This window comes from Callithrix jacchus, chromosome 4 (assembly GCF_049354715.1).
Source record: "Callithrix jacchus isolate 240 chromosome 4, calJac240_pri, whole genome shotgun sequence".
NCBI lineage: Eukaryota > Metazoa > Chordata > Mammalia > Primates > Cebidae > Callithrix > Callithrix jacchus.
Window position 1 is genome coordinate 101,547,757 of NC_133505.1, and position 15,274 is coordinate 101,563,030.

At 34.4% G+C, this 15,274-nt stretch overlaps 1 protein-coding gene across 2 annotated transcripts in view; it reads left to right on the forward strand.

Moving 5' to 3' along the window:
* The first annotated feature begins 4,852 nt into the window (after positions 1–4,852).
* MANEA (mannosidase endo-alpha) overlaps positions 4,853–15,274 on the forward strand; it is a 35,388-nt gene continuing 24,966 nt past the window's right edge. The window contains exons 1-2 of one of the 2 annotated variants that reach the window (XM_035296360.3): positions 4,853–4,971; positions 11,603–12,184. In XM_035296360.3, coding sequence (XP_035152251.1) covers positions 11,641–12,184 — 544 coding nt within the window. In that variant the 5' untranslated portion in view covers positions 4,853–4,971; positions 11,603–11,640. The remainder of the gene's footprint in view (positions 4,972–11,602; positions 12,185–15,274) is intronic. The other variant, XM_035296361.2, reaches the window with a different exon arrangement.

Below are 15,274 nucleotides of genomic sequence, written 5' to 3' on the forward strand. Positions count from 1 at the left end.
AAATTACCTGCACTGAGTTTAATTCTGGGTTATATAGATCAATTCTCAGAAAAGCCTTATCCAATGGATTCAGAAGTCACCCTAAAACCTGTGACCACTCTGAGGCCAGTGAATTTTAATCCTGACCAACAAAGTCAATTTTTTTCTTTGGTCTGATCATAGTTCATGAATTTATGTGGGATAGAGTTAGAATGGATTCCTTGCTATCAGGATGCTGGTAGGTATAGTAAAAGGATCAGAGCCGTAGGAGGAAAAATGAAAGTTTGGCTCTGAATTATCTGCTGCTATAAACTGGTGGAAGCTTGTGTTTTAGTCATGGCATTTCTTGGAGTTACATTCTTTGCATCCCAAACTGCGGCAAGGGATACCCTAGTTACACATTCATAGATGCAAGATATGATAAAAAGAACAGAACAATTTAGTTAATAAAGAAATTATTGCTGTTTCATTTCACTCCTTATAAATGTAACAGGGATTAAAAGAATAAAACAATCAGTAAATATAGAATAGTAAAGGAGAAAGTACAATTTATATGGACAGTGAAGGAACTGTGATGGATAATGGGACTGTTTGGGAATTTATTTTATTTTATTTTGTTACTTCTTAGAATCTAAAAATCCTTCAGGTTTTGGAAAAAATAATATATTGTGTGTTTTGTGCCCAATTTCCCATTAAAGAAGCCAAAATTTCTGGGTTCTACTTCAAGGTGACTATGGAGAAACAGACATACAGCCTAGGGTAAGTTAATCAAATGATCTCAATCCAAAATTTGAACCTTGAAGTAATGAGGCAGATAACACAGGCAGTGTTGAGAAGTCACTCATAGTGGTTTCACCAGCATTGAGTTCAGTAAAGCTCTGAAAGCAGCAGTGCCCTAATCTGCACTGTTACATGAGGCTGTGTTCCCAATTTCCTGGCCCCTCTTGGTTCCTATCCATTGCCATTACCTAATATACTAGCCTTCATCTTCATGCTAAACTCTGTAACTTTTTGCATAGTCTATTTGTTTTTAGGCTTGCTAGATTCAATTTCTATTGCTTAGAAAATATAATTCTGCTTAATGTAAGTAGAGAGAATAAGGACAGAAATTGATTTCTCATCTTCAGTTAGAGGAGTAATGAGCAAAGTGACAAAATGGCATATGGCTAGGAAATGCTATAGGACAAGGGAAACTTATAGGACAGGGGAAAACTAGACATGAAATAATCAGGAGACAAACAACAGGGCCCACTAAAATAGAGGCAAGAAAAAGATGTTTGAAGGTATAACTCTTGGCCTAGGTCTCAGAAATACAAAGAAGACTCTTCATGCTGATCCTAAAAGGTAAGATAAATGACTGCTGCTTTTCTAGTAGCAAGATAAGATTAACCTCAAAGATTTTGTGGGGTGGGGACTATGATTTTAATAAATGCTAATTAGCAGAAAATAAAGTCTACCATTAGTTTGTGTTAGAATCCTTCCTGACAAGAATTAGACAAAAAAGAAAAAAAAATTGTGTATTTTTTTTTTCTATTCTTCCTTCTTTGGATCATTTTTGTCTTTGGACTCTCAGTGACTGATTACCCCTGATGCAACACATTTAAAATGTCTATTTACTATACAAATGAATTTATATGCAGCCCTTTTTCTTTCCAAGGAACCATCTACTAGATGAATGGCATATTCTTCCTCTGCTGTATTTTTAATTAAAAATACATAAATCTGGGCTTATATTAAAAAAAATAGCACTAAAGAGAGTAAAAATAAAAATGCTCCTGCATTCTCCTTCCCTTATATCACTATAGGTAACAATGCATATATCCTGTCAGATATTTTTATATATCATACATGCATATATATATTTAAAATTTATATTAATATAATATGAACTTCTCCTGTAAGTATTAACATACTAATCCCTTGATCATTTATCTTGGGGACCTTTCCCATCAGTACTTATTAATTTACTAATTCTATGTTGTTTACATTCAGAAAATTATTGAACTAATTAAAAATATATGTATATACGGGAGATTAAAAATTGGATGTGGCAGTTATTAAGGCCATCCCATATTTGAAAACAAAATCAAGATTCAGAATGTAAAAACATTACCTATGTGATAATTACAACAAAACATTGTTTCCTTATTTTCCAGTGATGTTGAGCAAAAAATAAAACATAATCTACATAAAAACACTTTGTGAAAAAAGTGATGTGGAAAAAAAGAATATTAACGACATTATTTCTATTACTGCCATCTCAACATTCTCTGACAATAGCAGGGGACAGGTAAGCAGTAATACTTACCAGATGAGGCACTAGTAGCAATTCTAATCCAGTTTATAAACACCATTGTGCAATGAATCTGACATATACAGAGGATGATGCAACGAGAATCTACTTGTCCTAATTTATTTACACTGGCAATTATAAAGGACCCAGTTTTTAAGCAAGTGAGCACCCATTAACATTTATAAAATAAAATTCTCTCCCTCTCCTTCAACATCAGAAAATGTATTAATCATTCCCATAAATATATTAGAATAGGAAACAATGATTATCTCAGTAGATACAGAAAAAGCATTTAATAAATTAAACTGTCACTCATGATTTAAAAAAAGCAAACAACAAAAGTTATGAACTGAAAACAGAACACTTAATAATCTTGATAAATTATTTACCAAAAACCCACAGCAAACATTGTGCTTCCTTATAAAACTTTAGCAGTATTGCAGTAACCTGAGAAATGGGACAAGAATGCCATTACTACTTCCATTAAACATTGTACTGGATGATCTCTTAATAAATAAAAGAAAAAACTGAATAAGTAGTTTGAAAAGAGAAAACAAAAGAAAGAATTATTCTTATTCACAAGTAGTATGATAACCTATATAGGGCATCCAAAGATGTAACAAGGAAACAAAGCAAACAATCAAAAAAATTCAGCAAAGCTTCTGGAGAGGGTGCCAATATATAGAAATTGATGCTCTCTTAATACAATATTACTAAACAATTAGAAAACATAGTTTAAAGAGAGAGATCTGACATTTTAGTAATAAAACTAGGAGGCAATACAAGGAAAGATATTCAATAAATTACAAAGCATAATAGCACATAAGTACCTGAATAAAATAACAATACCATGTTCATAGATAAGAAGATATTTCACTAAAATAATATCTAAATTCAATTTTCAAGTTCCATATAATGCCCAATTAAAATCCAATTATTTTAATGGATCTTGGCTGGCTCATCCTAAAATTTAAATGAAAGAGTGAGGAGCCAAGTATAGTTAAGGTAATTTTAGAGAAGAACCATTAGGAGGAGGGGGTTGCAAAATGTTGCAATACATACAGTTGAGTGCATGTGTGTTTATTAGGTTATTATTTGTCCTTTTCTGTGTCTAAAATTTTTATAATTGAACTTTTAAACTTGTAGAAGAAAGAGAATAATTTATCATCTTATGTTGGGAAGAATCTTGTAAACAAGAAAGCAAAAAACATAAAATTATGATGTAAAACAGTATTAAATTCAAAAAGCTGTATACTGAAGTATAAAGCTTTTGACCATCAAGAAACATCATAAAAACTGGAAAGACAGTCCATAAACTAAGAGAAGACATTTGCAACATACGTAACTTACAAGAGAGAATTAAACTAGAAAAAAATAAATATCTACAAATTTTCAAAAGCAAGCAATTTAATAAAAAAAGAGACAAAATTAAAAACAGGCTTTTAGCAAAGGGGAAAATGCAAATTAGAGCAATCAGATGCTCTTGCCAGCAAAAACTTAAAACTCTGACAATAGGACATGTTAAGGATAATGATGTGCCAGTCTAGTTAATGGGAAATGGACTTGTGTATAGACGAACCACAAAACATCTCAAAACCTAAATGGGTAGTGAAAAAAAGGGAAAAAATGATTCACATATAAAACCAGGAAAATTGTATTTTTAAAGAATTGTACATATGTAATTACTTCAGAAATGCAAGGGAACGAGTAACATAAAAATCAGCATAATGGTGAAGGGAAAAAAGGAGATGTTATTAGAGAGGTCTTTCTAGAAGGCTTCAAAAACAGTTTTTGTTTTGTTTTCTTAAGCTCTTTAGTAGGTACCTGGGCAGTTTTCATTTTTCTCCTTTAAGATATACACATGAGATATATCCATATGTATACTTCCTAATTAAAATTGGTGTAAAAATTCCAGGGAACTTTTAAGGAGAGCTCTTACAAAACTGTTCACATCAGCATGTTCTAGCTCAAATAAGGATTTCCTGTTACTATTGTAACCAAACAAAATATAGTATTCTCTTGTTTTCTGAAACTAATGTAAGATGGAAACCTTCAGTTGTAATTCCATTTCAAAAGTTCTTGCTCTTCACATCTGACTTCTCCTCAATTATTTCTAGTATTTCAGTACCGATGTAATTTTACAGAATACATTCCAAATTAAAAACGCCATCTGCATGTGCCCACCTTAGGTTTCCAAGTAAAGTTCTATTCTTAAAAAAATCAAAACAGTTCCTCATCTTAAAAAATTTGAAAATCAGTGTACTCGGGTCAAAAGCAACTTTTGAACGTTTCACATAAAAACAAAGATACGTCCTCTGTTAAGTTAGAGCCTCCCAATAGACCGCTTTTAAGGGCAGTGAGTTCTACTTGCAGAAATAGGACTGGAGCTCAGTGTGACTCCAATTCACGTCTTTCCCTTCTCAGAACGCCTCAAACGCAATTCTGTCTTTCATCCATGCCCCTCCCGCCCTCAGCGTCCCAGACGCGCGACGGGAGGCGCCGGAGACGCTGAGCCCCGCCCACCCCGTAACCCCGCCCCCGCCCGTCCCGCCCCGGAGGGGGGGTCTCCGAACGCCCTGCGCGCGCCTTCGGGAGGCGGGGCTAGCTGGGCTCGCGGAGCGGCGGCTGTCGGCTCGGTGTTTTGAGTCTCAACCTCTCTGCTGGCCGAATTCCTGCAGGAAGCCGATTCCCCGACCCAGGTGAGTAGCTGCAGGATTCGGGCCCGCGGAGGCGGCTGCGGCAGGCACGAGGTCCACCGCAGGCGCCTGCGCGCTCTCCCGGCAGCCAATCTGGTGGACGCTTTCCTGCTAGTGCCCTTTGACCCAGCGTCACTCTGGCAGGCAGCTGCAGGCGCGGAGCCGCGAGCCTAGAGACCTCAGATCAGCTAACGCTGTCACTCTTACCCCGTGTTAGTCTGCGTTAGTTAGTTTTACTGCTTTTTACACTGCTTTATCACCCATTCCACCGGCCTCCTTGCTGCCTCCTCTTTGGACGGAACCTCCTGTCGCCTCGGTTTTTCCTTGTCTCCCCGGCAAGTTGGAAATTTCGGGACGGGTGGAATCCTTTTTTCAGCACCTTCTCCTTGTGCCCTCAGACTGCCTCTAGGCCTTGAGCAGACCGGGAGAGCTGAAGGATGGAGGCCTGCTGGGCTCAGGGTGCAGAGGAAAGCTGTCGCCTGTCTCAGTGCATCTGGGCATCGAGGAGACCGCCGGATGGCGAAACCGCTGGAGATGCTTTTTCCGTTCACCTGTTAACGTGTTTGGCACTGTCATCTTAGACTCTTACCCTTTACTAGTAAAGTCTAAGGATGCAACAGTGCTGGATTAGTGTTTTTGTTGTTCCTTTTTCCAAAGAAGCAACTTGAAGTACAGGCAGTTATAACTATTTCTTTTTATTGTTGGAAGACCCTATGGATAAGTGTTAGGGGAAACTGTGGAAATGCTATAAAACAACAAGGAGGGGGGGCGGATAATGTTGATTATGAACTTGAAAATAAGAAAAATGGGACTGGAATAGGCTTTCGTTACAGTATTGAGGCAGTAGTTTGAAATATATATATATAAAGTAAAACCTAGATATTGGTGTTACTATGTCACACTGTTTGCAAATCACTTTCATGACAACACATCTTTGTATCTCACCTGAAAAAACCAGAGTGCTGTGAATTTGTGGATTTTTAGGCTCAATGCAGAAAAACACACTCTAAAACAAACAAACAAAACACAGCAATTAAAACACCGTTTCCAAAGCTGTTGCTGTTATTCGTGTGATAAATAGTGAATATATGATCAGAAAAATAGAATAAGCTGCCTTTAGATTACGATTGGGCTACAGTTTATGAAGTAGGTAACACTTTATCACTGTTTATTAACTACATAATCTTTAATTGAAAGCATAACCATATAGCAGCAGTTTTCATCTTATGTCACAATAATAACCGTGATATATCCTTTAAATTTGATTTGTGTAATACCTCAAAGGAAAGTAGAATAGCATGAGGCCAAGAACTTGAGTTCTTGAGCCAGACTTGATCTGCTCTTTGCTAAGTGATTAACCTCAGCTGGGTTGCTTGGCCATTTACTGGCCCAGAGATTTTGGAAAAGTTACCAACTGCTCAGTTTCGTCATCTGTATAATGGGGTTAAAAATTCTACTTCATAGGTTGTTGTGAAGCTTAGAATGGAAGGATGAAACTATACCTAACTGAATTTCTGTTAACCAGCGTGTTCAAGTATTTACAGTAAAACTAATCTGGGCAAGGAAGCCTTGGTACAGAAACTGATTTTGAAAGTTACAGATGTGTCTTCTAGTATTGGGTTCTGTTTATCTCTGGTGGCTTCATACAGAATAAATTTAGAAGAAAATTAAAAAAAAAAAGCACTAGAATTCTGTGTGATTTAATTTAGTTAATAGTAATTAAAAGAGGCAGTATTTTTGGCTTTTCTGAGTTACATGGAACAGCAAATAATTTTTGAAGTACTAACTCATACCACCCTGCTTCGGAATCTCTTGGAGTCTCGTAGCTAGCTGGATATGTCCAATAATTTTTTATTAAAATTCATTAAACTTCAAATCAGTATTTCAAAGGATTAAATGCACAAAACTCACAAAATAGAAGCTATAGTTTCAAAAGAACCTATTGTATATGAGTAATGTAAAAAGACTTTTGAGGAGAAAACAGATTTTCAGTAGCCAATACTTTGAGTAGGTTCCTGTTTTGGAAACATACATCTGCAATTAACTTGCAATTTTTTCCTTATAGTGACTTATAAAATTTTTTTTTTTGAAGCTAAATTAGTTCCTCTACCCCCCTCCTGCAATATCAGATATTTTAGGGATCTCAGGGTCATTGTGGTTTTGCAGTGTTTGAAGATGATTTTTTCTATTAAATCGGATTTTTTAAATTATTGGATCTTTATGATTCTGTATAATATGTTCAGTATATACTGTAAACTTATCCAGTGTGTTTACTGTCAGTAGTCTCTCTCTCTATATATATATGTGTGTGTATACAGACACACAAATATATATATATACACATACACATATATATACTGCCCAAACAATCAAACAGCAAAGAGCCAGAAATTTATTTTTTTAAGCCGAACACTTAATGAACACTATGTGGAAGAGATGTTATACTCTACTAGAATGGGAAGATAAAGACTCCATTTCTGAAACTTAAGGAGCAATCTAATAGGGGATATAAAGGCATAGCATGATATAATCCATAAGAAATGACAATTTAAAAAATAAATACTGTTAACAATAACATATATGAAGAATAAGTACTTTTCACTGTGGAATCAGGAGAGGTATCAAGAAGAGGCAGCATTTCAACTTTGACTTGAAGGTGACTGGTATTTCAATAGTTGGTCATATAGAGAAAATAGGCGCTTAGAATAAAATGTGTTACATTTTAATTGCTTGCCAGACAACCATATTTAATCGTCATCCTAAACAATTGCTCACATTTATTTAGCAAGCCACATGTTTCTGAGAGTTTCACAATATTAACTAATTTCATCCTCACAAAATAGGAGGGGAGTTATAACTCATTTTATAGGTGAGGAAAGGAACTCAGAAAGATTAGGTCAGTTTTGTAGGTCAGATAACTAAAAAATGGCACACCTGGAATTTGGACTCAGGCATTTGACCTACAGAGATCATATTTTTAATCTCCATGTCCATCTGTGTTTATTTAGGTTGAGATTACTTAATTTGGATACAGAGGTTAAGCCAGAGCCAGTAGATCCTTTCTTAACATTGAGCTTGCGTATCATCTATAATGATGTGGTAAACACACATTTTAACTGAATCAATGAAGTAACGTAAAATGAGAAGACAGAGGGATCAGCTTAAGAAATTACATTTATAGGCAAAAGAGAGAGAGAAAAAAAAGCAGCTTCCATAAATGGACTTTTTGTGCTTTGTATTCATGTGTAGATCCAGAAAATGAACCTAAGAAAATGTTTAAAGTTTCTGTTGTTTCCTATGTTTCTTCACTTTTCATTTACTTATAAATTCATTAGTATTTACTGTTTGATTAAAACATTACTCTTTCAATTTGTCTTGCATGATTCACAGAACAGTTTTGTCGTTTGGCAAAACAGCTACCCTCTTTTTTTTTTTGAGACGGAGTTTTGCTCTTGTTACCCAGGCTGGAGTGCAATGGCGCGATCTCGGCTCACCGCAACCTCCGCCTCCTGGGTCCAGGCAATTCTCCTGCCTCAGCCTCCTGAGTAGCTGGGATTACAGGCACGCGCCACCATGCCCAGCTAATTTTTTGTATTTTTAGTAGAGACGGGGTTTCACCATGTTGACCAAGATGGTCTCGATCTTCTGACCTCGTGGATCCACCCGCCTCGGCCTCCCAAAGTGCTGGGATTACAGGCTTGAGCCACCGCGCCCGGCCTACCCTCTTTTTTAAGAAAAGGCTAAGTGACTTTCCGGGATCGCACAACTAAGTCAGCATGACTGATTTGAATTGACACCTTCGGGTTTCAAGACCAGTATTCTTTTTATTATATATCTTGATCTTTCATGCATCTCACCATACAGCTGAAGTCAACGTTTCAAAAATCAATGCCTTATTAATTTCTAAATCTGTTAGTTGTTTCTCCTTTCTCCGTAACTCTTGCAACATTCATTACCATTGATTTTTTGCTTATAGAATACCTAGGTAAACTTCTTCCTTATGAAGTATTATGTTCTAGTTTTAGACAACAGAGTAAGAAAGTATCACTGTCTCACCCAGACATAACTATTTCACATGTTTAAATAAATTTCCTTCCCTGTGCATCTTTAATATAGTTGATATGATAGTACATCCAAAATACTATTTTTGCTTCATATCTTATCAAAATTCTCCCTTTCTTTCTTTTTTTTTTTTGAGGCGGAGTTTCGCTCCTTACCCAGGCTGGAGTGCAATGGTGCGATCTCGACTCGGCAACCTCCGCCTCCTGGGTTCAGGCAATTCTCCTGCCTCTGCCTCCTGAGTAGCTGGGATTACAGGCACGCGCCACTGTGCCCAGCTAATTTTTTGTATTTTTAGTAGAGACAGGGTTTCACCATGTTGACCAGGATGGTCTTGATCTCTTGACCTCGTGATCCACCTGCCTCAGCCTCCCAAAGTGCTGGGATTACAGGCGTGAGCCACTGCGCCCGGCCAATTCTCCCTTTCTTTAAGCAAAGGGAAGTATTTATTGTGATGTCAATAATTTGAAAATTTCAGGACAACAAATTACAGTTGCATGCCAAAATGGTTGTATCATCATTTTATATCTGTTAGTGCAACAGGACTGCCACAACTCAAATGTAGAAATTTCACTTCCTAGAGTCATGCAGTGCAGGGTCTGAAAGACTTTATGATTTGGCCCTTTCCAGAAATAAGGAGGTATATTAACAGCTCATATCTTTCAATTTACTGCTGGGATAAATAGCACAAATATTTTCTGTATATTTTTCCTGCACATTCACCAAATGGTAATATTTTACTACATTTGCTTACCATTATACACACACACACACCCTTACTTATTATATGTTGCATTGTATGTAAGCATATAGTGTATGTATGTGGAGTGCATATATGTATGAATATGTGTGTAGTTATGTGTGTGTATGTGTGTGTGTGTATCCTCTTTTATTATATAGTCTGATGCTTCCTCATGATTAGTTCTGGATTAATTTTTAACAGGAATACCACAGCAGTGATTCTGTGTTTTTCTCAGTACAGCTTCTCTGGAAACTAATGGTCATACTTATTTACCCAAAATTAACTAATAAAGTCAGTTTTGATCACTATAAATTGGTGTTTTGGTAGCTTTTCCACTGTTATTATGTCCCCATTTTTAATTAATTAGATATCTTCTGGAGGAACATTTTGCCAATATGTATATAGTTATTTAAAAAAAAAATCTCCAGACCCGTCTACCTATTCCTTTACTGAAAGTTCATTTACATAGCTTTTTATTAGAGAGGTAGGGAACTGATGTGGTAGAATGCAGGGATGGGGAAGAGTTAGGATACGAGGTAATGTGTCAGAAAAGGTTTAATGATCAATATTGTTTCCTAAGAGTTTTATAAATTTTAAATACATGTAATTATGTATATATAATCATAGATATTTATATTGTATGTAAATACATGTATGACATGTATATATCATATACAACATAAAATGCTTAATATGTAAATACACACATGTTTGTGCATGTGTACATATACATATGTATATGTACCTGCATGCATTGATATATATGCACAGTATACATATTATGTATATTTAATACATATACATATGTATTCATAATTGTGTTTGTGTGTGTATATATATATGCACACCATATTTACTTAAAGTTTAAAACAGACAAAATACAGTTAACTTTAGTTAGATATGCTTGTGTGGTGGGAAAACTAAAAAGGAAGATGAAGCATAATGTTAAACATGGAAGTCAAGCAGTTGCCCTTAGGCAGGCAGAAGAGCAGGACTGGTCATTCAGAGGGAATGCAAGAAGTGGAAAGGAGCTTTTAAGCTGGCAAATTTCTTTTTGAATGTTTACTTTATATGCTTTAAATTAGACATGTCTTTTATACTATCCTTTATATTATTCTTTATATTTATGTTATTCACTATTCACAATTAAGCAAGATTGACCTTAAAAATAATTCTTATGATTTTAGCTGCAAAAGAAATACGCTTGGTTAGTTTAGTGTTTCTTAAATACACATATAGTAGAAGCAGCAGTTTGTAGGAAGTTTTGCTTGTCTGACTCTTTTATTAGAGTTAGTCTGTTTTAACTTATTTCTCTAGAATAACAGCACATGATATACCATAGAAACTCATATTTTATAAATCAGCGTCAGCATTGTGCCAAATACCTTTCTAATAAGAAATTTGTATATAAAATATTTGAATATTTCATTCATAAGATGTATATGTACTTATATACTCACATATATATATATATACCAATAATGTCTTTTCTTAATAGCTAAGAAGCACTGCACTAATGTGTCCATAAACATACTTACTAAAACAAAAACACATAGAATACCATTTTAGAAGTCATAAGTTACTGTTTGTAATCTGTGTTCAGTAAGATTTTCAGTCAAAGATTCTAGCCATAGACTCTTTTTGTAGACATTGCTCTATGATGATATAATTAATCATACTGTACTTTCTTAATTTTACCAATATATTCCAATATATTATGAAATCAGTTTTAATTATTCAACATAATAAAATTTATGGATTTTACTTTTCATGTTGAATACGTTAGAAAATATTGTTGATAACCCTAATTATCTTTTTTTCAATAAATTGCAGCAAAATACTTGCTATTTTGGAGTTTAAAGCATGTCATCATGGCAAAGTTTCGGAGAAGGACTTGCATCATTTTGGCCCTTTTTATTCTATTTATTTTCTCTCTGATGATGGGTTTAAAAATGCTGAGACCAAATACAGCTACATTTGGAGCTCCTTTTGGACTTGACCTTCTTCCAGAACTTCATCAACGAACTATTCACTTGGGGAAAAACTCTGATTTCCAAAAGAGTGACAGAATCAACAGTGAAACGAATACCAAGAATTTAAAAAGTGTTGAAATCACTATGAAACCTTCCAAAGCCTCTGAACTTAACTTGGAAGAACTGCCACCTCTGAATTATTATCTACATATATTTTATTACAGTTGGTATGGAAATCCACAATTTGACGGTAAATATATACATTGGAATCATCCAGTGTTGGAGCATTGGGACCCTAGAATAGCCAAGAATTATCCGCAAGGGAGACACAACCCTCCAGATGACATTGGCTCCAGCTTTTATCCTGAATTAGGAATTTACAGTTCTCGGGATCCTTCTGTCATAGAAACTCATATGAGACAAATACGCTCAGCTTCAATTGGTAATTGTGTGTGTGTGTGTATGTGTGTGTGTGTTTGTATGTATGTCTGTATATATGCATATAAATTTTTTTGTGTAACTTTAAATTGCTAATCACATTTCAAATTATTATTAATTATAGTGTTAAGCTCAAACCTACAAATTAAACTGTATATATTATCTTAAACATCCAGGCAACCACCTTTTAACACTGTCCTTAATGCTTTAATGTATACTGTTTAATTTTTAAATTTTGTACCATTTCTGGATATATTGTTGATTTCTTTTTTTTAATAAGCATTTTATACCTATTATCTTGGTTAATCTTCACAACTCCCTAAGGTATTTCTGTTTTCTTAGTGAGGTAATCAAAGATAGACAGATTTTTGTTTGTTTGTTTTGAGACAGAGTTTCGCTCTTGTTACCCAGGCTGGAGTGCAATGGCGCAATCTCGGTTTACCCCAACCTCCGCCTGCTGGGTTCAGGCAATTCTCCTGCCTCAGCCTCCTGAGTAGCTGGGATTATAGGCACACGCCACCATGCCCAGCTAATTTTTTGTATTTTTAGTAGAGATGGGTTTCACCATGTTGACCAGGATGGTCTCGATCTCTTGACCTCGTGATCCACCTGCCTCGGCCTCCCAAAGTGCTGGGATTACAGGCGTGAGCCACTGCTCTCTGCCCTGAGCCACCGCACCCAGCCCTTTGATTTCTAATTTAATTCACTTTCTCAATTTTATTAAATTATGATGTACAGTGAATTTCTCACTTTAAGTTTACAGCGCATTGATGTTTCTCAAAGGTATACACCTGTATGAATACCGCCAGAATCAAGAAGTAAAATATTTCTGTAGCCCAAAAAGTTTCATCATGATTTCTTTATTCAGGCCCACCTTCTCCACTACTGCTGAAAGTTGTATACATATCAGCTGGATCTGATTTTTGTCAGATCTGATTTCTATTAGATCCAGAAATGGATCTGTCTTTTGCTCAGCACAATATTTAAAATGTACTTAACTATCAATAGCTTAGTCATTTTTATTAATGAGTAGTATTCTCTTATATGATTTTAGCAAATTTGCTTTTACATTCACCTGTTGATAGATATCGGAGCTGTCAATTATATGCCTAAAATTTGAAATTTAGGCATGTAGCACATAATTTGGTCTTGCTTTTTTGTTTAAAATTATTCTGACAGTCTCTTCTTTCTTAATGTCTGTTTGTTTTCATTTATGTTTAATATAAAAATGATATGATTTTAAATCTGCCATTTTTCTGTTTATTTTCCGTTTTTCCACCTATGTTTCTTTTTTTTCTCTTCCTTCTCTTCCATTTTACATGTGTATTATTCTGTTTTATATTTTCTTCTGGCTTATGTTTATTTATTCATTTTATTTATTTTATAACTATGTAGCTTTTTAACTTCACTGATTCTTATTGTTGTTCCCACCACTTCTAACCTTTCTCTTCCCTTTCCTTCTGGCCCTCCAATTGTATATATATTTAGATAGAGTTATATTGTCTCACAGGTGAATTATAGAAAAAAACATAACTTGGTGCCTGAAAATTCTTCAGTTTGTTATACTCTTTGTAAAACCTTCCAGTTTCTGCTTTATTTATCTTGTTAGTGCCCCTACCAGTAGAGCTAGAAGAAGAAATTGGGTGTTCTTACATTTTTCTAGCTCTACATAAAGGCATAAATTCACTGTGGAGCTACTGTATATAGACAGAAACACAAGAATTTTTGATGAACAGAACACAGTAGAATTCTGTAAATCTGTATCAGATATGTGCAAGATACCTTGTTTTCCTTGTATGGACTTTTTTCCAGTAGTTATAAAATTTAACCTTCTAGTATACTTAGAGCTTTAGTTTCTATGTTCTATCTGTATTATGACATTAAAATAGGCTTGGGGAGTTAAGATAGCATTGACTTCTGTGTGGTCAGTATGTATGTGTGTGTCTATCTCTATTTTCTATTTGGAAGGATCTTTTCAAATGATATTTTTCTGTTTTTTACAAGATATTTATATAACATTTAAGTCTTTATTATTACTTCAAGACTGCTTTGGTATGGCTAAAAAACTATGCTAGATTTACAGAGAAAATCGTTCAATTAAAAATTGAAAGTTTTAATTTTCATTTGCAAATTGAATAGTATACAATGATGGTTTTTACCCCTCCAATATAAATTATTATATGAATATTTATAATACATAAACATATATAAATCATATTTATAGTAAGTATAAATTTTAGATATAAATAATATTTGTGTTATACTATGTTTGGGATAGTAGTCAAGAAGAAAAGTTTCAGTTAACATGTTTGTGCCGATCTCATATTTATAAAGACTTTTTCCCATGTATATTTTACTATTATATCATATATATGAACATTAATTCTAAACATTTACGATAATACAGTCATTTTGATTTTAAATGTTGACATCTTCACTACTAATAGAAATACTTTTTAATGTATTTTCCTCCTAGACAAAATTAAAAAGAAACCTTGATAAAAGTGACATAATCAATTTATAAATTAATACTTTCTTAATGAGTTAAATATTGGATTATACTCATTGTTAGCAGGCAAAAAATAATTTGACTGTTGGAATACTGATTGAGAACCCTACTTTAATCCAGGGAGCTGGCATGCTGACTCTGGCATTCTTTGAATTGAAAAAGATAGTAAATAAAGGCTATTTAAATTGTTATATGCTTTGACTGCATATTTAACATTCATATTTTTCCTTTGGTACAAATGGCCTTGTTTTTATCTTAAATTGAATTGTTGTATGAGGTAATTATACTGTTGTATCACAGAGTACAAGTTGGTTGATTATCTGCTTTTACAATTAGAAATGTGGTGTGCATAAACCCTAATGGCTCAACCCTTCATTGAAAAGGATGATAAAATTAAACTACTAATGTTATGTTTAAAATCCAATTATCATTATAATGTATCAGATACATTATAATAGCATGTGATAGATTTGTAACCTTTTCAAGTCTTTTAAGTAAAATATTGCGTATCATGTATTCTATCCTCTTGTATTGCTATATTACAAATCTAAAAATACCAGATGAATAACTTCCTATTTTATAGTT